Genomic DNA, 24428 nt, shown 5'->3' on the forward strand with positions numbered 1-24428 from the left:
CTTCAAATGTGAACTGTCCATCAGGTCGAGGCTTCCAAACCATATCCTTTTTCAATTGAAAAGGCTGAATAAGGCCACATATCTTCGTGTTATCTTCTTACGATATGATCTACCAGCAAGGCCCATGCCATTCTTCAGGAATAATCACTTCCCCGATGGTTTGGCAGGATCCATGCATGATCCTGCTGCTTTGGCAAGAGGACAATGAGGATGCATTGATCCCGCCACATGTAGATGTCTGTACCATTTCCCAATTTACGATCTTATACTCTTTATCCCATGCAATACCTCCGAGCTTCAACCGTCATCCCCAATCCAAGAACAATCACTTGGAAAGGAGATGCGCTGCAGAAACTTTTGCCCCTCGATGCATAAATTGAAACACCATGCCACCCAAAGAAAACCTGGAACACAAACAATGCACCAAATGCTTCTTAAAAACACAAGCTAAATTCCATTCTCTCAATTTTCTGATCTCTGCCCCTCCTTGCTTGGAAAGGGGCTAGCAGGCAAAATTCAAGCTGCTTTTGCTCCGTCGGCAGAGGCAATAAGTCGACCACTCCATAAGAAGGCATTGCACTTCGGTCCGTTTAATCAAGACAGTCTGTTTAAAATCTACTGACATCTACATAACGAATTGTCTCGCGTGGGTAACGAAGAGATTCGAACCTCAAAAGTAAATAATTCCTGTACGTGATCAGAGGCTTAGCAAATTCGAAATCATCACCGAATACATCTACGGATCCGTTGTGCAATTGTATGATCAACTCCAAGCTTCGTAAATATCAAGAGTTTATTTCCTTTATTTTGTTTGAGAACCCAAATGAGCTGTGGTACGATAAACAAATGATCATATAACGAAGCAAAATTTTATATTTTTTTTGTAAGGAACTCAATGAGCTGTGATACAAACAAAACAATCAAATTTCCCTATAACCTTATTCAAGGCAACAAAATAAAAAACACAAACAGGCATTGACATGCAGAATTCTTTGCCGGGGAGGATTACTTTAGGCCTTTTTTCTCTGTCACGTCCAGAAATCATATTGTCAAGTGAAGGCTGCTATGAAGAGCTTGACCACGTCTCTATTTTACTGTGCTTTCTATGTAATTTTCTTCACATCACCTTAGAAGAGGGATCAGATGCAGCCAGTTCTGCATACATATTTGATATTGCTTTCTCGTAGTATGCCTTTGCCTGAGGTCTCTTAATCTGAAAGCGAATAAGCACAGTGAGAAGCTGTCGCTGGCCACTTCAACTTTTCTTCACGGCTTATAGGTTTTTCTTTTTAAAAAAAAAACTGTGCACTTGCCTTAAATGTTGGGGTCAGAAGACCATTTTCCACTGTAAATTGTTCTAGCACCAGTGTCACAGCTTTTACAAATTCAAAACCTCGCAGCTGCAGGACAATATGATCAACCAATAAAAGATGTAAGGTGAAAATCTCATGGTAAAGCTAGCATTTATGTGCTCAAATTAAAAATTCGATTTCTCCAAATGCACTACCTGAGCTTCCCTTCCGACAGCATCCATGTCTGCAAGTATAGCAGCCCTAACTCTAGGATCATTGCACAGTTGTGCTAAATTTTCACACTGCACTTGTAATGGCCGGATAAAAAAGCATCAGTATATGGTCAGGGCATTCAATTACTACCCACATATTCCATATATAAGTCAAACATGCAGGCACATCGTACTCCAGCACAAAAACTGTAGCAATCAATGATTTTTTTAATCCTTGAATAATTGTGAAAAGCAGTATAAAACTATTTATCATCTATTAAAAGCCGTTTCTGTAATCAGCATTCCTCCTCAGGTAAAAATAAATAAAAATCAAGGAGCTTCATGCAGTTACGCAAGATAGAAAAGTAATCTGATTCAAAAGCTTGGCAGTATCAGAATAATACTGGAAACATCCTACAAAAAGAAGTGTAAAGTAATGACAGTTCAATTTTAGTTATATCTAATGATTGAACAACAAATTTGTAAGGTGAAAAACTTTTATCTGAAAAAAGGATTTTTGAACGCAAGTAGAAGCAGGTAAACCGAAGGTTGATGAGGCTATAATTATTTCTTATCAGCTTGAATTTAGTAAGCAAATGCCACCTTATTGCCTTCAGAAGCAGCCCATGCTTTCAACACATCATGGTCTACTGAAACAATAGCTACCAAAGAAGAATTTAGGCTGTCCCCTGCAATAGAAACAATTAAGAGTCAACAATAAGGGGGAGAGAAAAATATGTATTAAATTGTAAAACTTATCTACATACCATAGACAAAGCACTGGGCAATAAACTTGCATTTAGCATAAACATTCTCAATTTTCTCCGGAGCTATGTACTCTCCTTGTGCCAGCTTAAAAATGTTCTTCTTTCTGTAACAGCAAATAAGTGTTCCCATTACAATGCAAAGGCATGCATTCCAAAATGCAATCACCAAGTTCCAATCAATGACATCATGCGAATTGAATTTAGTTTTTCTGAGGTGTCCTACTCCAGTCAAAGGAGCAAAAGCATCCAGGCTTCTGTAATTAGCACAATTTGAAAACTCAATCCTAATAATGCTTCATGAACGTGTCTCCTAATAATGCTTCATGAACGTGTAAAAGAAGTTTTACAGCATCTAATTCACAAGAAAACATGTCGATGGCCATCATGCAAAGGAACTAAAAGGTAATGCCATTAGTGGAATTCTTGTCATAAGCTAGCAAGTGAGCTCTAAAGGGACTTATCTCCAAACAGAGATTCTCCTGTCAGCCCAAGTACAATGTTGATAAAATAACCAGGGTTGGTCTAAACCCCACTCAAACGAGTTTATTTCAAAGGTGTGGATTGATTTATTTTATTGTTTTTTTGCATGCACATAGCATAATTCAAAATTTATCCCAAGACCGACATTGATTCAAGAATTCCAACAAAACTCTTAGGTATTATCATCTATCAATTCAACCAAAGACTACTGATTAGAGGTATAGAGTTCACCTATCAATAATCTTTAGACGGCCTCCAGGCAGCCATGATCCTATATCCCCAGAATGAAACCATCCATCTTCATTGATTACTTCTCTCCTGCATTGCATCATTATATTGTCAGTTTTACTCATGTCCAAGTCAATCGTGTAAAAGAAACAGCCCACAAGTAAGGTGAGGACGTTTGTTCTTCATCTTTGTAATAGCCTTGGAAAACAATTGGACCCCTTATACAGATTTCACCACGAGGATATGGCTTATCATCAGATGTGTAGTTCATTTCTGGAACATCCACAAGCTTTACTTCTGTTACAGAAAATACAAATTAATAAAACCTATCCCGAAACAAAAAGGAAAAATACGTCAGAAGAAAGGCAAATAGGCATGTAAACTCAAGGCAAACCCACCACAAGCTGGATTAGGAGAACCAACATGACCATTGAGGTTGTCACCCTCATCCATGGAAGATATAGGAGAAGTCGTCTCAGTCATTCCATACCCTTCAACTATCCGCCCACCAAAACAGCTGCCAATTTATCCAGAAATCATCAAAGCATTATGAAAGAAAAAAGAAAGGAATTTTGCTTACAACATCTCGTTGACTAAAAAGCAACTAACTTACATCCTCAAAAACTCCAACACATCAGGAGACAGCGGTGAAGCACCTGACACAATTAAACGAACTCGCCCTCCAAGTCTATCCTTAATCTTATTGAACACCAGTCTGTCCCACATTGGAGATGGATTCTTGCCTGTAGCAATATATACGCAACAACATTGGTTAAACATTCAGGCAGAAAAATATTTAAGCTATTTAGACTATGACATGGAATAAAGTACTTTAATGTTCTCTGGTTCTGGTTTTATGAAGTTGTCAAATTTGACAAGTATACTTTTTGGCCATTGCTACATACGAGCTTTGTGTGATTTTATATCTTTCAAACTGTCGTCATCACCTCCAACAAATCATAAAACTATAGTAGTGAATTTCATTTAACAGTCTAGGCACAAGAGGTCCTAGATAGAAGAAAACCCCATGCTAAAACAAACTTTATTGATATTATTCCTACCATTCAGTAGTGCTTGCTTCTTAGCATTATAAGCAGCATTGAATAACCTCTCCCTTAACCCACCAGATGCCTTTACAGCATTCATAATACTGCAAACCAAGGTATTCACTCAGTTATAAAATGAACATAATACTCACAAGAAAATATATAAATTCAGCAGCTATGGATGGTAACTTCACCCTGCATATATTCTATTGTAGAGCCGAGGAACACTGCAGAATACAGTGGGTCGTAGAGCAGTCATATCATCCATTAGTTTCATATTATCCTGCACATAGAGGTTATAATGTAGTGTTTGATGCTGTCAGGATAGAAAAGAAGGTTACGAAACCTAGGCTTTTCACTCTGCAGGTATGGATAGTAAATGGACTCCTCAATCAAGTTAGAACAACCAAATGTTTGAATAAAATATTGCATGATCTGTTTTCTTAAGTAATTATTACTCAGAGGATCACTTGTCTCCAGAAACAAAGTTCCATCTACTTGTTAGAGCTTCCAACAATTTTTCATCATGTAAATGGGAAGCAGCAGCATATCTTACATTGCATCAATAATAATATCAACTCGAACAGCAAAAATATAATGAATAGCAGTCTTATACCCCCTGGTAGAATCCAACAGCAACTCCAGAATAAACCGTCATGACCTGGTTTACCCGTTCATAAATGTGCGCCAAAGGCAAATATGAAATGAAACTGGCAAAATAGAGTTCATTTCAGTAGGAGAAAACAGTTTCATATATAAACAGGGTACGATAGCACTTCAGCACCATATATAAAACCAGTAGAACTCACACATCTGATGTGCTGTATGAAGTAGAAACCGAGATCCCAGCAACGCTTGCAATAAAGTTTCCATGGGTCAATACAACTCCCTTTAAAGAATTCATCAAAAGAATATCCTCTTTTAGTTGCTGGTTGAAGTAAGAACATTTCTAGAAAATTATGTTGCCTGAGAACCACAGAGTTGAATGCATGAGGCAAGTACATCTACCTTTGGTGTTCCAGTTGTACCACTTGTGTAGCAAATGGTAGCAATATCCTCAGGCTTTGGCGGGTGAAAGGGCTGCAGGCTACTACGACCCTAATAAATAGTCATTTGCACAAGGAAATTATCCATTAAAGATAAAGCAAAATGCAATAATCCTGTGCGATAGCACATTATAATAAAAATGACTCTTGATCTTGAACTAAGAGAGTTCACGTAAATGTATAGTCATATGAACATGTACACTGGAATTCATGGGTTAGTCCATGTTCGTTACATGCCATTGTATGTGAAGTGTGAAAGCTTAGAAAGAAAACTATCATTCAAGTGTCTGAGTTTCAAGGCCCACATCAACCAATTTGAAGAGAAAGAGAGATTGCAAGGAAACAACAATTAGCTATCCTTGACAAAGGAGGACAGCCAGAGCAAGTCCAGCTTCGAGGGTATGAACTGAGCATACAAGAAGTGTATCAATTATATGATTATAAAGATAAAGAAGGATATAAAATTACCTGACTCAGTAGTTTTGAATATGTCACAACCTGAACTCCAGTTGACGATGGAAGAGATGGCATTTGATCATCTATTCCTCCAACCACCTGTTTTATAGGAAAAGCAAATGAAAACTCTAAAACCAACGGTGTATCACTTTTTTTCTACGGTTAATGGCCTCTAAATATTCAATAACCGCAACCTGCGCAAATATTCAATTAATAGTGACTGGGAGGATTTCATACCACAATTAGACGTGCAGATGGAATCTCAGACAAGAAACTCAATAACTGCAAATTCCAAATGATATAATATTTAGTACCGCTGCAGAAGCTCTAAGTCAGAAGCTTTCAATTTCATGTATTAAAGACAACTGAAAGAATGAAAAAAGTGGAATACAGTTATAAAAAGTGACAGTAGGCAGCAAAAGTAACACCTTTTGTCTTCATCGAGTCATCCATTAAGATTGGAAATAACAGTAGACTCACTAGACAAAAATCCTTAGCTATCAAGTCTTCAAGTACATACAGCCACCTTGTCACAATATATAAAGTTTTTTGTGATTGCTAATCCTATGTGCGTTATGTGAACATCATATTTATTATCTCCATCCCAATAAAGGAATTCCATACTCAAGTCAAGGTTGCAAACCTCGTAAGAAAAAAACTCAACATATTTCATTAGCTCAATAAACACAGACTTGATACTGATAGACAGCAAGATCAAAATGGAGACTGCAAGAAGTTTACTAAAAAAATGTCTACGTTCTTAGGCAAAGCAATCTATAAAGTAATAAGAATTTGTTCTATCTTGTTTCTCATTGGTCTTCGCTCCAGATACAGTTTGAATGTTAGATCATAGTCTCAAGCTTGCAATATCTTGCATCTATATCATGAATCCATAAGCACAGAAACACCTCAGTGGACAAAACAGAAACTAAGAAAAAAAAAGGATATGTGATTTCCAGCTTATATTTCAGAAGAATTTGATGCTACAAGGTAATTCAACTTCCAAAGCTAAGAAGACACCTGTTTTCTGAAAGGCAGCCAACGAAGGGCATAATAAATTTAACTCACCAAATTCAATGTTTGAGGCACACAAAATATAGCACGTACAACAGCATGATTTACAATATACTTGACAGCATCAGGACCTGCAGAGAAACAATAATTGACGTTAATCTATAAGGACACAGGAAAAGATCAAATAAAAGTACTTGTTCAACCATCAACAAACCGAGTGTGTCGTATAAAGGTACGGATATGTAAGAGTATGCAGAGCAGGCATGGTCAACAATCATCCATTCTGGTCTGTTGATAAAATATATTCCAATAGTAGATCCCTGTAATAACAACCCCATATTAATTAGGTTTCAAGGAAGCAAGAAGGAAAATTTTATGAGATATTTATATACAGCAACACAAAATAAAAATGAAAAATCAAACCAGATAAAACAATGTTAAATGAGATCTGTATTCAAACTGATGACAGTCATTTAAACCAGATAAACAGTTGGAGAGTATGTTTACCTTAGGTATTCCATGGTACATTAAGCCAGAACCTATCTCAGTTCGTGCAGTACCTGCTTCTCCGAACGTCATCCATTTGTAGCTAGAATAAACAAATGAAAATGGATAAGCTAACTGAAAAGTGGCACCGTAAGTGAAATTTATCTAAAAGGAACTTACTCTCCAACTGTTCCATCAACACGAATTCGCGTGCCAAGATATTTGTAGTCCCGGAAAGTTTCAACCGAGCGCCTATAGACACAAATTAGAGAAAACCATATTTAGCTTTTAAAATAGAGGTGGTTGGATGCTTTCTGGATTATGGAAATTTATGAAATGTAACTCGGATAACTTAAATGTAATGAAGCCACGTAACCAAAGGATTCTTACGCAAAATTATCATGCAATGTACCAATTTCAGGATGATCTGGAAATCTACTCACAAGCTTTAAAGGGGAGCGAGCAGACCTGCCATTAAAAAAGAACTACATATGAACAACTAAACAGACGAGTACGAAAAGCAACGAAAAGAAACTTCAAGAATACTGGCCAATGCCTACCTGTACACATTCCACTTTCCTGTTTGCAATTTCTCTGGAAGCACAACGCTGTACCCCTGCTCTGCTCAGGATGAAAAGCCAAGATTGACAATATTAATGCATACACACAAAACGAAAGAAAAACGAGAAACATGGTATGTATAAGAACAAAAAATTAGGCAGGTAAGCAGACTAAACCATTTTGATTACTAGATACAGATTATCATCTCACCCAATGTGTCCGCTGATTCCTTACAAGCAATAGCAAGTCTCATAATCTAAGAGGTAATTTTATCTCCTAAGCAGAAAAAAAGAATGGGATGAGATGTTGCAGGAGTAAACTACAAGTCTTCGGTGGATGAGAAAGGGAATGAAAACTTGCTTCACCTTCCTCCTCCTTCCCGTGTATATGGCATCAAGAAACATTCAAGTATAACAGTAAAGGGTGTAACGTTTCACCCCAGTTAGAAAGGGTAAGAAGTGGGAGTAACCGTTCACTCCCTTCCTCTCCGGCACCGTTTGGGAGTGGTTGAGCTGTATTTTTTTAATTTTTGAAAATATTTTTAAAAAAATCAAATTAACATTTTTTTATTGTTTTTAATTGTTTTTGACGTTTAGATATTAAAAATATAAAAACTATTATTTTATTATATTTTTAAATAAAATATACTTTCCATTATAATCCCAAACACGGCATTACTCTTCACCGCATCTCCTTCGATTCCTTGCAAATATCCCATCACATAAGCGCTTATCTGTCGTTCATATTCAAAAGCACTGAAACAAATCCTGGAATGTTTGAATGACCTTTGCAGCTGGTAAACGAGCATGTGTGAACCTTTTTTCGAGGCATAAACCAAGAGGAATTTCTTTTTAAAGTATAGAATAAGTGAAAAATAGCCCCAGTTTATGGCCCAGTTCCTTCCTTATTCACAATCAACGACGAAGATTTCAGGAGCCGTATGATAACACAGAATAAATAAGTAAATTTAATTAGCCTCTTGTTCTTTCAAATTCCAATTCACTGATAGAACCCAAAATTTCAAAAACTATCTAATTCAAGGGATTTGTGAGATTTGGACATACATCCTACCTCAACCCCAACTCACCAACCCTTGACCACCTTAAGGCAATGTACAAGGGCACTCCTCCTAGTCCCACTTTAAGCACATCAGGTAGAAGAAAGAGAGAAACAAATTTCATATCTTTAAAACATTTTTGATAATTTAGCTCAAAATTTATTTTACTTTTTCACTAAGGAGTTTTTCTTTTTTTAATATGAGTAAAGTTTGTCAAGGATATAAATACTGATAAAAAAGTAAAAAAATAATAATAATAACATAAGAAAATAACTCGGGGTTCACCATAGAAACTTAACAAAGTTCCAGTTTTATTATTTGTTAACTTATTTTCTAAAATAATTATATATGGGTATGCATAGAAATTAAAAATATAAAAAATATAATATTCTTTTAACAATAGCTTCCTTTCATATTTTAATTATGGCTTTTACTGATCTATTTGTAAGCATTTTTAGAGTTTTAATATTCAATTACAGGGTCTACAGATTTAAGAAGTTTATTATATATAATTTAAGATTTTATATGACGTATACATGGATATGTAATAAGAAATGGAATTAATCTATTTTTTAAGGATTATAATAATGTTTTGGTCTTTTTTTTTAATGAAATAGAATTGAATTTATCTATTAGTATTATAAACTTTTAAATTTTATGTACAAAGAACACTTTCTTTTACATAGAGGGGAAGCCTTTGTAATTTTGTCACATTGAATTTTTTAAGAGAATACAATATACTTTATATCTATTAATAAAACTATTTTAAAGTCTCAAGGGTATTTTTTGATAAATAAAAAATTTCAAGACTTGAGATAGAGGTTCGTTTTTATAATAATAGAAGAAAAAAACAAGTAAAATTTCAAGTTCTATTTCCAGGAGGCCAGCGAACATTGAATGAAGAAAATTCTTAGGGGCTGCAGCAGCACTGTGCATCACAAAAACTATTCAAAAGGTTTGCAGGCTCTCACTAGGGTCGGACAGTAACATCCACTCCCTCTTAAGAGATCTCAGAGATTAAGCCTCTTCCTTCTAACCAAGAATATAAATGTGGGAGATTCTAAAATACTGATGCTAATGTTGATGGCTATCCCAAAGTATGCATGTACGTATGTATGTATTGAAAGGTGTACATAGAAATTCATCTGCATCATTATTTGATTATCCTGACATTTTTAAAAAAGAAATTCATAAATCACCATTTTAATCGATCAGACATAAAAGTTGATGGCTATCCCAGAGTATGCATGTATGTATGTATGTATTGAAAGGTGTACATAAAAATTTATCTGCATCATTAATTATTTGATTATCCTGACATTTTTAAAAAAGAAATTCATAAATCACCATTTTAATCGATCAGACATGGAGAGAGGAAGAGGGTCGCATAAGAAAACACCTAAAAAGATAGTATTCTATCCTACGATACACGTCATATTTTGGGGGTAAGTGATATGAAACGTGGAAGGCGGGAGGGGAGTTACGTACCAGAGAAGAACTCTCCAGCGGTGGGATTGTGACGGAGTTGAGGCGGAGAATCATCATGGGCAGCGGCGGTGATGAGGTGGCTGTGAATAGCTTTAATGCGACGTTGAGCTGTATCGGGAGATGTCATCGCCGAGTCCATATTTTCCCGAACGTTTGGCTTCTTAACCGTTTACCGTCACTTGTTGTAATAAATTCCGATTATTTTTTTTGTGGCTCTAGTTTCGAAAGAACAAATCCTTCGTTCTGTTTTTGTTTCCGAAGAAAACGAATACCCAAAGAGAGACAGGGAGATAAGATCAGGGGGTGAGGGAGAGAGAAGCGGGCACGCTTTTTTAGAATCGCGGTGAGGGAACGTGCGGCTGCGATGAAAATGCGTTTTTTTTAGAGCCTGTTTGCAACTTGGAAACAAAAACAATTGCTGTTTTCAAACGCAGAAAAATTCTGGGTTATGCAAGACACTTGAATAGGAGACGTGAGAGATATGGAAGACTATGTTGTCGTTAAGTGATAGTTGGCCTCCATTACTAGTCCTCCCCGTTTTTTTTTTTTTTCCTCGGAATAGAAAACTGTTGTGTTTTATCACGGAATGCATAGATTGTTATTACAGTAACTTGAATATTTAAGTGGTTCGACACGACACGGAACCTGGCGGCATCCAAGGAAAAGGTCCTGAATCATGCTGTGTGTATATATATATATATCTTTTATTCAGGTTCTTAACCTTTGTGGTTTGATATGTGAACTCTCTATCAAGTAGCAACGAAATTTAAATGCAGCATGTGATCCATTTATATATTTATGACAGTTCTTGGTCATGGATGACCTTTAAAATGTAAGGACGTCCCTTTCGGTCATCTTCTCTAGTTTTTCACGTGTGACAAGCAGAACGAGTCCAGAAGGGGCCGAGGATTCACACCTCCTCCCCCAAGTTCTTTTTTTGAGAAAAAAAAACACAAAATCCCCTTTGCTCTTGGAAAGTTTTGAAATAAATCCTCATGAAATGGCCACTCTAATTAAGAATATTGCATTCTAGCCCTTCTAATCATCAAACGTCAAATTCTAGATTTGTCCTTGGAGTTGAAGTCCAATTTCCAATAATTTCAATTGACAGTCATTGTTAGAAAGCGGGGCGAAGAAGAGATAGGAATTTGTACTGATCGGGATTTCTTGGATAGAATGGTAGTCTTTTTATCTTTGAAAGAAAATCTACCCTTCTTGTCAGACAGTAATTAAATTTAATCCAATCAGCTAAGGCTTTTCTTTTGTTTTCTTTTCTCTTTTTCCGCAAATTCTGCAATGCAAATAATAGTCTGTCTGTTTTTACTTTATAAAGATTTTTTGAAAAAAATTATTCTTTTAAATTATTTTTTTATGATGTTAAACTGTTTTAACTGCTGTGTCAAGAATAAATTTAAAAAAAATATTTTAAAAACTAACTGTAATTATAAAAAAAATATTATATTAAGAAATTAAAAAATATTTTAAAAACTAACTGTAATTATAATCTTTAACTCTGCTAAAAAAATGACTTGTAAACAAGTATTTTGCACTAAAATTCTGCATAAACAGATCTATCAACTATCAAGTAGCTAAATGTGGTTCCCATGTATCAATAAATGATCGGTACATGTTAAAAAAGCAATCCCTTGCATGTTGCTGTATGAAAATTTTATATGTGAAGTTTGCTTACATTAGAGGAGAGAGGCATAATTGAGCCCTAATCAATGGCGTTGAATTCTAAAAGAATCCTTGCACCGCTTATTTCTCGCTGGTTTTAGCAGAATACCGTCCCAGACAATTACTGCACCCGGAAACCAGTCGTTTGTTGTCACCGTCTCTTCGTGGGACGCATTGACTGCACCCTTGTTTTTCTTTCTTGTGCTGAAGAATAAATCGGACCCCCGCCGAGCAAGTTACACAGACACATGGAATCACAAAACGGACCTCCTCCGTTTCTGTAATGGGGAAAGCGTACAGAGGGAGGACTGTTGATAGGTAGAGCTAGGGGGGTTTGAGATCTTTCGACTATTCTTCGGGCTTTTTTTAGTTTGGTATTCACCAAAAGCAACAGCTATTGGCGTTTAGTTAAGAAAAAAATACAAATTTATTTTGATAGGACCCACTATAGACTGGGGCTCTACTGCAGGTTTATCAAAAGCACAATATACATGTGCTTTGCAAACAGCAGCTCCTGTGAACAGTGAAAAATAAAGAAAAACTGCAGTGAACCAGAAAGGGGAGCAAGCTTTCGTTGAAAAGAAAGAGTAGCCCCAAGTTCATCGAATGCTGATCACTTGCTAATAATACTGGCAGGTGCGTTTCGCAGTGGAAAGGAAAGGCGTTTTGTCTAGATAATGATATGTCCTAGTTTTCACGTGGAATTTTTTTTTGGTTAAAATTTTAGAAGATATATATTTTAAATTATTTTTAAATAATTTTAATATTAAAAATATTTTTTTAATTTATTTCAAACATATCACTATAAATCTCCTCCAACGAGCCCCTTACTAAAATTTTCAAGACCCATTCATAATATAATATAATTTACTCTTAATTATTTACATGAATAATGAATAGTATATTTATTATTCATGGTCGGATCAAGTCCAACCCAAATTTAAGTATTAGTGTCTAGATTCATCCCAATAAAATAAAAAAATTCAAAATAATTTTTGAAATATTGTGTTTTATTTTAAAAAAATTAATATTTAATAATATTCAATGACACTATATAATTATATTAGAAAAAAAATCACATAATAACATAGTTTTTATAGAATTTAATTGTAATTGTAATTTTGTTTTTGATATTATTTTATCTAATATTATTTTACACTAAGTAAATTATGAAAATTATAATTCTTGTTAAATAAATTTTACATGGAATTATAAATAGTTTAATAGAATAATAAAAAATAATTTATATAAAATATTATTTATTTTATAATATAATAATAATAATTAAATATATAATATTTCAATTAAAAACTATATCTTTCGAGAGATAAAATGTATCGATGTAACTTAAAAATTTTATGAATTAAAATGAAACTTTTTTTATGATGGATTAGCGGTCAAGCTTTCTATAAAAGTTAAGCAGAGGCCTAGATTCCCCCTAGCTAGTGCACAAATTAATTAATCCACGTAATCAAATTCTGTGGTCGTGATCAAACTTTTGCGCTGTCAAACTTCGGTTTGTTTCACAAAAGCCAAAGCAAACATGTTTGTCAACCTAAGCAGCGTTGAGTAGTAAAATTCGCAGAAGTCTTTGCATCCCATCAATCAAAATCATTCGTGATTGAAATTTCTCTGGGATTTACATCATTCAATTTTCGTGTTTACTTTCATGATCCCATCCCTTGTGTGGTTTGATTCCATCAGAAAATTAGACATCAGCTTAAAAGCAAAGGAACGCATCGACTGGTTTTTCTACAAGAGAAAATTAGAGTGCCAGTGGCTAAAAAACGCCACAAGGAAATAAATGAGAAAGCTGTGAGCGTCAGGACGACAACCACCACCCTCGAGTCATTTTGGACACAAAGAGACGATCAAGGAGATCAAAATTTCCATCTCTCATTCACAAGATACACCGACATGTCAAGGAGTACAGGAAGAATCAAATTTCAACAAGAACAAAAACTTGAAGAATCATTTAAAGGTCCCTATTGTCCCACAAGATTTCCTATTGTTCGTATAGCCGTACTTCCTCCATGTTGTCTTGTAGCTCAATCTATTCACTGCAACCCCTTTGAACCTGTCTTTTTCTAGATTGTACTGGAATTTTGCTGAAGGGAAGGTTCTCCACAAACCCTTCATTTTTCCCTTTCCATTTTGATTGAATTTATTTTCCAAAAAAATAAAATCTTCCATTTAGTTTTCCTGAAACATTTTTTTCTTTTTGCTTCGATGCTAACTTGGCGTAGGAATTAGAGGCCTACAGAAGTTTCCAGTGGCACAAACTGATGCTGCCAACACATGACAGCTACATGGCAACACATACTGGCGTCAGATCATCCCCACCCAATACGACAGGGAAATGCCCCCCTTGATTCCAAAGAATCCTATTGTATTTAACCAAAATTAGTGGAGCAAACACCCTTATATTCAACCTTTTTCTTTATTTTAGCCATAATACCAAAATCGATCAGCCTTTTATAATCACTGCAACAATGGTCAACTCAAGTATCAAAAGCATGTTTCATATTTGCACTGCAACCCACCTGGAAGCTTTGGTGGCGTGTTTAAAGCAAAGATTCAGAACAGACCTTCATTTTGCACTCTACCAACTCCAATCTTGCTTTGGTGGCGTGTATTTCTCTCACCAAGAGGAATCTATTGAAACCTCGGGCATAAATTAAAGTGGCAACGGACACCTTTCCAAGTTTAAGCTTTCAGCTAATTTGTCATTCAATTAGACTGACACTCTTGACATACACGATGAACTACAGATCCATTTAACCTGTACTTCAACACGTAATTTTTTGAAATGAGCATCTCTTTTCACCTCTCTTGCATGACATTCTCACACTGTAATCAATATTGATGATCTTTGTAACCATATTAACACGCATATTATTCTGACTTGCTATACTTTCAACACCTAAACTGCATCACCCTCGAGGGTGAACCATGCTGGAACAACTACGCTATTTCAGTAGAAGAGCTCCATCAGCTGCTGTGATATATCTGCATCGTATAGTCACATACAAATGAATTAGCAATGAAAAGCTTTTTAAGTCTGATAGAAATATTTAGCATGAAGTTATTTTAAGAAAAGCTCATCAAATGCAAGCACAAACTTCACTACATATGCACAGAGACAAACATGCATGCATGCGTATGGACACACGCGGACACATATTACAAGCATACAAAGCAAAAATGGTGAATAGCAGCCAACCGCCCATATAGCCAATTTTCACCCTATACTGCCACTACAATTTAATATTTTTTTTAAAAAAAAAAAACCTGAACAAGTTACTGATTTTGTCCTCTGAGACATCATCAAAATGCCACAAAATTGAAGCAAGATTCTGATCCAGAAATGAAAGAACCAGTCCATTATTCACAGCTGACTTGGTAGATTTGAACAGCATATATAAAGATTTGGAAAATCACCAGTTTTATACTATTTATCCAGTAACTGAATCTGAGTACAAGGGATTAAGCCAGTGTAATGAATTAATATAACTCATGAAAGTTGAGTGGAGCTACCTTGGAGAATAGCTGGTGTTGTTTCAAACTCCTGCCAGATATTCTGGTAAAAAGCAAGATCAAAATTTAGAAGCTTGGCAGCTAGATAGGCAGCACCAGCGGCAATGTGATGGGGCTTAAACTGAAGCCATAAGGAACTCCGAAGCCTGCACAACAAAATAATAGCTTTTATAAAGTGTGCTAAAACCACCAGCAGCCAGCACATGATGAGAGGTGAAAAAACTGTCAAACCAACCAGCCTCAAAGCACTAATATGGAAATCACGGCTCTTGTGCAACTTAGTATATTGCTAGATTTGATCAGAGGCATATTAGCAGTGAAAGTAAAATAGATAAACAATCAGAGAATATCAAAACACTAGCAGATAATATATCATTAAGGATTCAATTACAAAAAAAATGCAAGTCAAGTCATTTTTCTCTTACCCACCACAAAAGCAGCAAACCCAGGAAGAATATTTTGCAACAAACTCTGCAGGATTGCTGATAGAGTACCAAAACTATAACAAACAACACACTCATTTATAAACAAATCAACTCCCAGGCCCATTTTGAAGCAGGGGCTTTAATACTCCAGAAACATACACAATTCAAATAATAAAACAAATAGAAACTAGCAGCACATTCTGCATCTTCTGCTCCACAACTTGATCTGGAAAGGCTTGTCAAAACACATGAACTAATGCTCATGAATCAGGCATGCTACCCCAGACATGGAATAACACCATCCCATATCCTCTAGCCAGCTATAAGCAACATTTAAATCCACGAGCAAAAAAATATGGCATAATTGTATACATATATTGTAAACTGAATTACTCCATATATATAATATCAGGCTATATGAACGGGTTCTGAAAACTTTTGAACCATACTTGTGAATGATTTAAAAGCTCAAACTGATATGAGGGATCATCAAAACTGATAGTGGCTAAAAGTAGAAAAGTATGTTTGGATTTGAAAAGGTTCAAAGAATGAGAATTAGAAGGAAGCTGGAGATGAACGGGATAGAATATCTAAGGGGTCAAGGTCAAGGCCCAATGCTGGGGGCAAATATAGTAAAACGTGATATTATAGCATTGCTTTGCTAACTTGGCCCCTCATCCTACAGTCCCCCTTCAAGAATAAGAACAGCTTATGGCATTGAACCATGAAAGGTGTTGTTTCTTCAATCTTTCTACAAAAGAAAAACAAATCCAAATTTCAAGACTTTAACTTACAGGGAATTTTTTTCCATTGTAGCTCATCATTGGCCAGTCAACAACACCATGAATCGAAATGGAAGCAGAGATCACCTATGGAGCTAATTAAGCCGGGCAAAGAACAACCTCTGGCCTGATATTGCCACCCCAAGCATAGCATGGGAGAGATCAGGAGCCCCGGGCCAAGGAGATTGAGTGTTAATGTTCAATAGCATCGCTCCTTTAATCAAGCATAGCCCCAAGGGCAGAGTGAGAATGGAGTAGGTCTCAGACTCCAATTTTACGAAAGGGATCAAGCTTCTTATATTTTTAGAATTCCTAAAAAAGGGAAATGGTTCAAGCTTCTTATATTTTTAGAATTCCTAAAGAACATTTAACATACTCTGATTTGCAAATGCCTGGATGTATTTAACACAAAATGTAGCAGGCTGGTACCTGTTCCAGGTGCCATTTGATAGCTGAGCATAAGAAGACAACCAAGCTCACCACACCCATGTGAGTCATGCGCCAGAATAGCAGGTATATTAATAACAACAGCAATATAGGTAGAAATTATAATGATAGCAGCAGATGACAATAACAAAAAAGTACAAGGATGCCCACATCTAATTTTTTTCCTGGATGATACAAGCAGTAGCACCACTTCCGCTCATAGTCATGGAGGTTTATGCAGTCCATTTAATTGACAACAGGTGCACAGAAAAACCACACGGATATTCCCATTTTAGAGGTCTTCGAAACAGCCAAGGTCAATAATAGGGTAGGGTCAAGGTATCAGACTGAAACTGCGCCACAACTAAAGGAATCCATCATATTAAGATCATGACAAGTATATGTGTCCTAACATGGTCATTGTCAGATTTTGACATGTCTTAGGTTTGTGTGCCAATTGTTTCCAAACAAACAATTTAACTATGCATTTTATATATGTGAGTTTACCAGCACCGAGAAACTGACATCTGTGCCAATGAGCCATATAGATCAATTAGCATACTGTGACCATCATCCCCTAATGGACTTGGATTCGAGTGTCCTTGTATACACAAGAATTAAAAAAAGAGCTACCATGCTGTTTGTTCTTTTCTCAATTTTATCTATGCTGGCAACATCAAACAATATTCCACCAGCTAACCATCACAAAACACCAGCACGTTGATACTCAGTCAAACTTTAAGGTGCACAAGTGCCCTCACACTGGCAAATCAAAACTCAATCTATCACACTATGCAGCAACACAACCTTCTGACACACTCAGGTATCTACACCTGTTGAACAATTTACTTAACTTTTTATTCTAAAATAACCTTATCTTAATGATATCAGACCAAAAAAGTGCCACCAAATTAGGAGAAAAAAGGAGTTAATGCAAAATATTTTTTTTCTTTTTTGATAATATATATATATATATATATATATATATATATCAGAGGGGACTCATGCCATATAGAAAATACGGGCAAAAATCATTAAGGAGGGAAAATAAGAACAAACAATATCCCAGTCACTATGGATTTTGATCATTGTCAAATCAATTTAGTTTCCTCCAAATCAGGGTGAATGGATGCTAAATGAACAAGCAGCCAGGTCTTACAAACTTTAAGTTTGTACAAGGAGGCTAGACAACTTGCTCCAAAAGAAAGTATGAAAAAAGGAAGAAGAAAGTGAAAAAAAGTTGAATGCAAAAATGATTTTGGATGTTCTGAGGCTATCTTTTTTAGCAAATAATCCGGTTGATGGGGGTATAGCGAATCACAGTAATGTGATCCACATCATCTTGGCAAAGCAACTTCAGATGTTTAAAAACTTTCCATGCACAGCATATCAATCCGCCAGCTAACAATATCATACAGGAGAGCACGCTAATCTTGTGTAGACCCTGCAATTATATGCCATGCCAAAAACATCAATATCCCATACCAGAATAACTACATAGTGTAGTTACTTGAAAGAAAACCATTGAGACTAGTAGAACACTATGTTGAACCAAAAGAGAAAAAGTAAGAACCCAGCACATACTCTCCATGGCCCAAGTACAACGAGTCCCCCACAACTTCCGATTCGTTGGGATTTAGATACAAACCAGTCCATCTATAGACAAAGACAAGCCATCATAACTGCAAGACCACTTGCTAAATCTTAAACCATGTCTTTAGCTGAACTAGTGTGAGAAAATCCAGATATAATATATTTACAAGAAGATGGTCCAAATCAAATTGCTTCCTGAAGAAAGGAGCATGATCAGAATTATTATTATTATTATTATACAAAAGTTCATTTTATAAAAGCTAGTTCATTTTGACACTGAAACTAGCTGATATAAATGAACCGCACCAATACAAATCTAAAGAACCAATAAAATATACCATATTGAAAGGAGTGCACTTACCCTTCACTGACCAAGTTTAGTGCCAGATTCACCAACACAGTTTGTGAAAGACCTAATTTGTTGAGGACAGATGTAAGGGGACCATATGGATGCTGCACATTGAGTTCAAAATTGAGTGTAGTCAGAATCATTTGCTCAGCCTCAATAACTCGCTCTCGGTACTGTTCAAACCAATCCTGTTCAGAACATCTCATTTCATGTTAGCATGCTAAAGGCTTGAAGCTGCAACTTTTCAAGAGAAAAAAAAAATCAGTAGTAAAATGCACAAGTGGAGCCGCTTTCACAAATAGATTATATTACCAGATACTTGTCACTTTGAAATTTCATGTTGTGCAAGAAATAACGTATAAATTAACCGGGGAGTAAATTCAACGCATTTCGAGATAGGAGCTCCATTCATGAATTAACATGAGAGTAAATTCAACACATTTCGAAATAGGAGCTCCATTCATGAATTAACATGAGCATATTTTATGTTATCCACTTTATGTTTTTAAAACAGACGCAAATTAGATTTTTTCCCCCTTCTAATAGATTTAACAGATAAGAAGTTATGAGTCAGCCTGCAAGATACTTACAAAAGGGAGCAGGTACGACAAGAAAGTAATATCCTGCTTGTGGAAAATCTCACAAGAGGCTCTCACTACATTGTTCAAAGGACAAGGTGTCTCCTCAGACTTTGCAGCGAGAAAAAGTGCAGCAACAGCAATTAACTGCAACAAGCCCAAAACAAATATGACAAACATAACCATCACAAAATTGAACGTGCACTAGATTTATTGCATAATCATATTCCAAGCATCACAAGAAGGCATTCATGCGAGTATATGAAAAATCTTACCAAGACTAAACAATTCATTACTGGCCGGAAATCAGAAAATAAAAGGACCAAAAAATAGATGCAACAAATCTAAAATTGCCAAAAGATAAGAATAAACAAGTCATTGCTGTCTGCCTAATTTTTTTAAAGTTACAAACGCAGAATGCTGCAGTATCAGATTACGTGAAAAGCAGCTACACAACCCAGATCCTTGTGTCAAAAGAATTGTTTTGAATCGAATGTTAACTCCACCTTCAGCAGAGGAGGGATCATAAGCCAAGAGGACTTGTCAATTTCCAAATCAAGACAACATAAGAGAGTACGCCAAGCTTCCACAGACTAGCCATCAGTTTAGACATAATACTTGTCTATATCGGCTCAAAGTTCTAAACAGCTAATAACAATATTCTCTCAATAAAAATAGCGCCAGGGAGAGTGCCAACACAATTCAGGGAAGGTTTCTAGAGTAAAATTGTTTCCCCTGTGAAATGACAGTACGCAAAGTCTCCTCCAAGAAGGTAACAGGGTAGTCAAAAATTCAAGCATGAGCAATTAAGAACTCACAAATCTATCATGGCAAGCATGTGATCGTCGAACAAAAAACCGGTGGCACAAAACCATGGCGGTGCCAATAGTAGTTTGTGGCCTACAAGAATCAAAGGAGTAAGTTAATAACATTGAAATTCTGATAAGAAAGCGTCCAAACAAAAAATAATAACTCGAGACACATTCCAGGTGGAGCACTTACAACTCCAGCCGCAGCCCAAGATTCTGAAGGAAGGCACAATAAGAATACCGAAGATGTGTTTCACGTAGTGCATCAATTCCATCTTTTCTTGATGGGGAGTATCTCTCAATCTCATCCTTCGACAAAAATACTGGTTCATCTTCTTCCAGTTTTGAGCGGTCACGTTTGCAACTCATAGATGTAGATGTAGAGACCTCAGCATTGGATCTTGTGATCAGAGGGGCTGGGTTATTGTAAGTTGATTGATCAGCGCATTCATATGCATTGTACTGGGGGTAGTGTCTCCCACCACATTCTCCCCAAGTATCCACACTAAATTTTCTCCTTTTAAAAGCTGGTCCAACATTAGGAGGGTTAGCATAACCATTGACATGGTCCCTGAATTTCCCCGAGGAGAAATCACGGAAATTGCTATGATTCCAGGTGTAGTTGTAGTTGTTGCTCCTATTCACATTCACGTTCCTGTTTCTATGGTTGAAACTGTTTCCATTGAAAGAGGTCCACCGATCATCATGGCATGTTCCTCCTTGTGAACGATAATGCCGTGCAAAAGACATTTTTCCTGACAAGTTAGCCATTAAAAAAATTTATGAATAAGATTGAACCGCAAAAATAATAAACCCGTCCAGAAAAGCTGAAACTTCACGTAGTAAGGCAAGTCACTTGTAGTGTGGTTGTTTTTCTCAAAATTTTGTGCTTATAGGCATTTGAACTTTCCTTAAAAAGATCGATTTGACATGAGCCGGAACATGAAAATACTAGTTTCTTCAACAACAAAAATCCAGATAAAAGCTTAAGCATTTCTCCAAAATCAAAGGCCTGTACTAAGCTAAGTTTGTTGGTGGAAACAAATTTTTTTCTAAAACAGCCATTTAATTAACAAAAAAAACCGAAGAAAGATATGTAATACACTGATCTAATTAATCCGAATTAAAATTCTACAGAATACCAAAGACAACAGAAAGACTTTCAAAAACACAAAAAAAAAAAAAATCCTTCAAATATGCCAATCGCACGTCAAAAACATCAATTGAACGGTATCAAGAGGGATAAGATCACGAATAATTACAGTGATTGGTGGAGATATAGATCTGAAAATTCCGTGATTAAGATTAAGAAACCACGCGAAGGATTTTGGTTTTTGTGCGGCGAGGAGGATGAGATTATTAGATTACAGGGAGGGTTTGAATGAAAGAGGAGAAAGCGTAAAGGAAGGTGGTCAAAAACACAAAACGAGAGATGGAGAGCTGAAAAGGATGAGAGAAGATATAAATATACAACTTAATGGTTGGGTTAGGTCAGGCGGTTGCTCGCTTTGCTTTTTTTATCCTTTGTATTTTTGGATATTGTTTAAAAAAAATCGCAAAGTAAATATACATAAAAAAAAATAATGAAATAATATCATTTCAAAAAAATTTAATGAAATATTATTTTTTAATTTAAAAATACAAGATAATCTATTTTTTATTTTTTATTTTTTATTTACTTAAAAAATTGATTAGATCTAGTGATAGTCATTTTATATAAAAATCATAATTTTATAAAAAAATTTCTTTAAATATAATTTATGATTTAAAATTGTTTTTATTCAACTTGTAAATTCAAAAAAATAGATAAAACCTTTAAAATCTATTACTTGTGTAATAATCAATAATTCTAAGAAATTAGATATGAATTTATTATAACCAAGTGAGGATTTGCTTGAAAAAATTATATGAATGAATGTATATTTATAAACAAGTAGGATAAGTTTAAGTGAAGATAAGATTTAGTTACATCAAACCAAAATAATAATTTAAAATATTTATAATTTTTCATTGCATTTAAATTTTTACAAGAATTTTCATAGATTATCTTTCATATAATAATCATTGCATTATTATACAAGCTATCAAATTATTAAATATAAAAAATCTAATCGTGGTTTCTAATTTTAACAATTTAAATTTTTTTATTATTATTGTCATAATCAATCAAACTGATTATCATGAATGGATTGCCTAGTTAAGCTAAAAATAACAGTCTTTTGCTCCTATTTCAATTCACTTATTTTTTATTATTATTTTTGTGTTAATTACCCAAATTGTTCTTTTGTGTTATCCTAGGCTGTTTTCTTCTTCTTCTTTTTTCTTTCTAGTCTGGTAGGGATGAGATTTTAGTTGGGTGGACGTTGGTCTGTAAAAATACCTCACCTCATTTTTCTGGCAAGTTTATTTATTTTCCTTTTTTTTTTCTTGATATTTTTTTATTTTTATTTTAAATTAAAATTCTGTGACCATTTTAATACATTAATTTTAAAAATAATATTTTTAAAAAATATTTTAATATATTTTTAAATAAAAAATATTTTTAAAAATAAATACAATCGAGCTTTCAAATAAATGAATAGCATCCTAATATTCTTATTTCATCATGCTTCTCTCGTATTCTATACTCAATTTAAATCTAAATACTACCAAGTAGATCCTATATAATTCAGATTAGATTTTCATTTTTGATTTCCCTTCATGAACTGCGAATTATTGTTTTTTCTCTTCAATAACTTCTTCCTTGTCGATGATCCAAATTATCTGGATTAGACATTTTTTGAAGGCTAACAACCCCGCGACTTAACCATGAACATGGAACAGTGTAATTGGGACTTGGGAGATCAATTTAATGATACTAATGAAGGGTTCAGAAATTTTATGGTGTTTATTGAGTAATTAATAATATAATATTAATTAATTTTGAAAAAAAATAACATATAATTCACTAAAAGAATTTTATTTTTTAGTTATATATATATATATATATTTTATTTTATTTTCTTTGAAGTGAGTTAAGGAAACAATTAGCAGGACATTATCGGTCAATCCCCTGCACCATAAATTTCTCGGGAAGGAGTTGAAAAAAAACACGATTTTTTTCTTTTGACGGAGAAAGAGAGAACGAGGAAGAGAGAGGGAGTGATGTGTTAATTTTTTTTTATATAATATATTATATATACGAGGATAATAACATTATTTTACAGGGTTTAAAAATGCAGGTTATTTAGATATAAAGTGTATTTTTCTAAACTGCAAATGCTAAAATAAATAAATAAATAAAAAAGAACAAAGTGATTAAAATATTGTGAAAAAAATGGGAAAAAAGGAAATGTAACTGCTAAAAAGCTTGCGGGTGTGAGCGTTTCCAAAAACAATTTTTAATTCTTGTTAAGTTCTGGAATATATGCAATCATGTATTTCTAAATTTATCATTCACAGTTCAATACAGAATATGATTTATATTTGTGTAGTTCCAGTTGGTTGTGGAATTAATAAGATCAACAATCATCTAAGATTCATTTTTTAAACTAACACATTCACACCTAGCCAGTCGGCAACATTAGAGATAGGGTTGCCTGTAAGAATATGTTTGATATTGTGGTAGGTATTGTGATTGTGGTTTGAAAAATATAGTTTTATAAAAAGTGTTTTTAGTCGAGGTTAGTCTGAAAAAATATATGTTTAGTTAAAATTATGATTAAAATTGAGGTTGAGAAAAAAGTTATTTAATGTGTTTGGTTAGAAATTGTGGTTCAATCAACAAAACAAAACATACAACAATTATTATATACATACACACATACACATATTACTACCTTCCGGTGGCTTAGGAAATTTTATACGTGAATTGCCAATTGCCTCGAGAAAAATTCGTGTATCATTTGCACTTCCTTCCCAATCCGCCCAAACAAATGTGAATTGCATGTCAAAGCTACATGCAGCCATAACATTCTGGGTCGGCACACCTTTTCGGCCGATAAATGGGATTTGCTTTTCAAAAGAAACACATGCACGAACATGTGTACCATCAATAGCTCCAACACAATTCTAATATACGATAAACCAGCAAAATAACATCAATTTGAGCTGACAAAAAAATTAAATTTCACAAATTCA

General features: G+C 34.8%; 3 protein-coding genes across 5 annotated transcripts; all 3 read right to left on the reverse strand.

Annotated features, from left to right (window-relative positions):
- Positions 1 to 775: 775 nt before the first annotated feature.
- Positions 776 to 10697, reverse strand: LOC105123595 (long chain acyl-CoA synthetase 6, peroxisomal). The gene is made up of 23 exons (XM_011023256.1): positions 10134 to 10697; positions 7588 to 7648; positions 7418 to 7495; positions 7208 to 7279; positions 7049 to 7130; positions 6756 to 6861; positions 6596 to 6672; positions 5765 to 5809; positions 5540 to 5626; positions 5034 to 5123; positions 4835 to 4914; positions 4642 to 4735; positions 4220 to 4308; positions 4041 to 4129; positions 3593 to 3722; positions 3378 to 3496; positions 3153 to 3276; positions 2983 to 3069; positions 2272 to 2375; positions 2108 to 2193; positions 1508 to 1594; positions 1314 to 1400; positions 776 to 1213 (listed from the first exon to the last, which is right to left on the reverse strand). The coding sequence occupies exons 1-23, from the start codon at positions 10270 to 10272 to the stop codon at positions 1118 to 1120; spliced, it is 2109 nt and encodes a 702-aa protein (XP_011021558.1). The 5' UTR covers positions 10273 to 10697; the 3' UTR covers positions 776 to 1117.
- Positions 10698 to 13686: 2989 nt separating this feature from the next.
- On the reverse strand, positions 13687 to 17958 carry LOC105123597 (cyclin-T1-4-like). Its single transcript, XM_011023259.1, has 4 exons — positions 16984 to 17958; positions 15773 to 15846; positions 15348 to 15493; positions 13687 to 14819 (listed from the first exon to the last, which is right to left on the reverse strand). Exons 1-4 carry the CDS (start codon positions 17050 to 17052, stop codon positions 14785 to 14787), a joined length of 324 nt encoding a protein of 107 aa, XP_011021561.1. The 5' UTR covers positions 17053 to 17958; the 3' UTR covers positions 13687 to 14784.
- Positions 17959 to 17998: 40 nt separating this feature from the next.
- On the reverse strand, positions 17999 to 21781 carry LOC105123596 (cyclin-T1-4-like). 3 transcript variants are annotated; one of them, XR_841885.1, is made up of 7 exons: positions 21572 to 21781; positions 20503 to 21064; positions 20319 to 20400; positions 19513 to 19647; positions 18935 to 19110; positions 18565 to 18768; positions 17999 to 18424 (listed from the first exon to the last, which is right to left on the reverse strand). XR_841885.1 is itself a non-coding variant. In XM_011023257.1 (6 exons), exons 2-6 carry the CDS (start codon positions 21057 to 21059, stop codon positions 18678 to 18680), a joined length of 1041 nt encoding a protein of 346 aa, XP_011021559.1. In that variant the 5' UTR covers positions 21060 to 21064; positions 21572 to 21781; the 3' UTR covers positions 17999 to 18677. The 3 variants fall into 3 exon arrangements, 2 of the variants coding, with proteins under 2 accessions (XP_011021559.1, XP_011021560.1); XM_011023257.1 differs by having other exon boundaries at positions 17999 to 18768; XM_011023258.1 differs by lacking the exon at positions 18565 to 18768 and having other exon boundaries at positions 21572 to 21780.
- Positions 21782 to 24428: the final 2647 nt, after the last annotated feature.

Source organism: Populus euphratica, unplaced genomic scaffold, assembly GCF_000495115.2.
Source record: "Populus euphratica unplaced genomic scaffold, PopEup_1.0 scaffold9.1, whole genome shotgun sequence".
Taxonomy (NCBI): Eukaryota; Viridiplantae; Streptophyta; class Magnoliopsida; order Malpighiales; family Salicaceae; genus Populus; species Populus euphratica.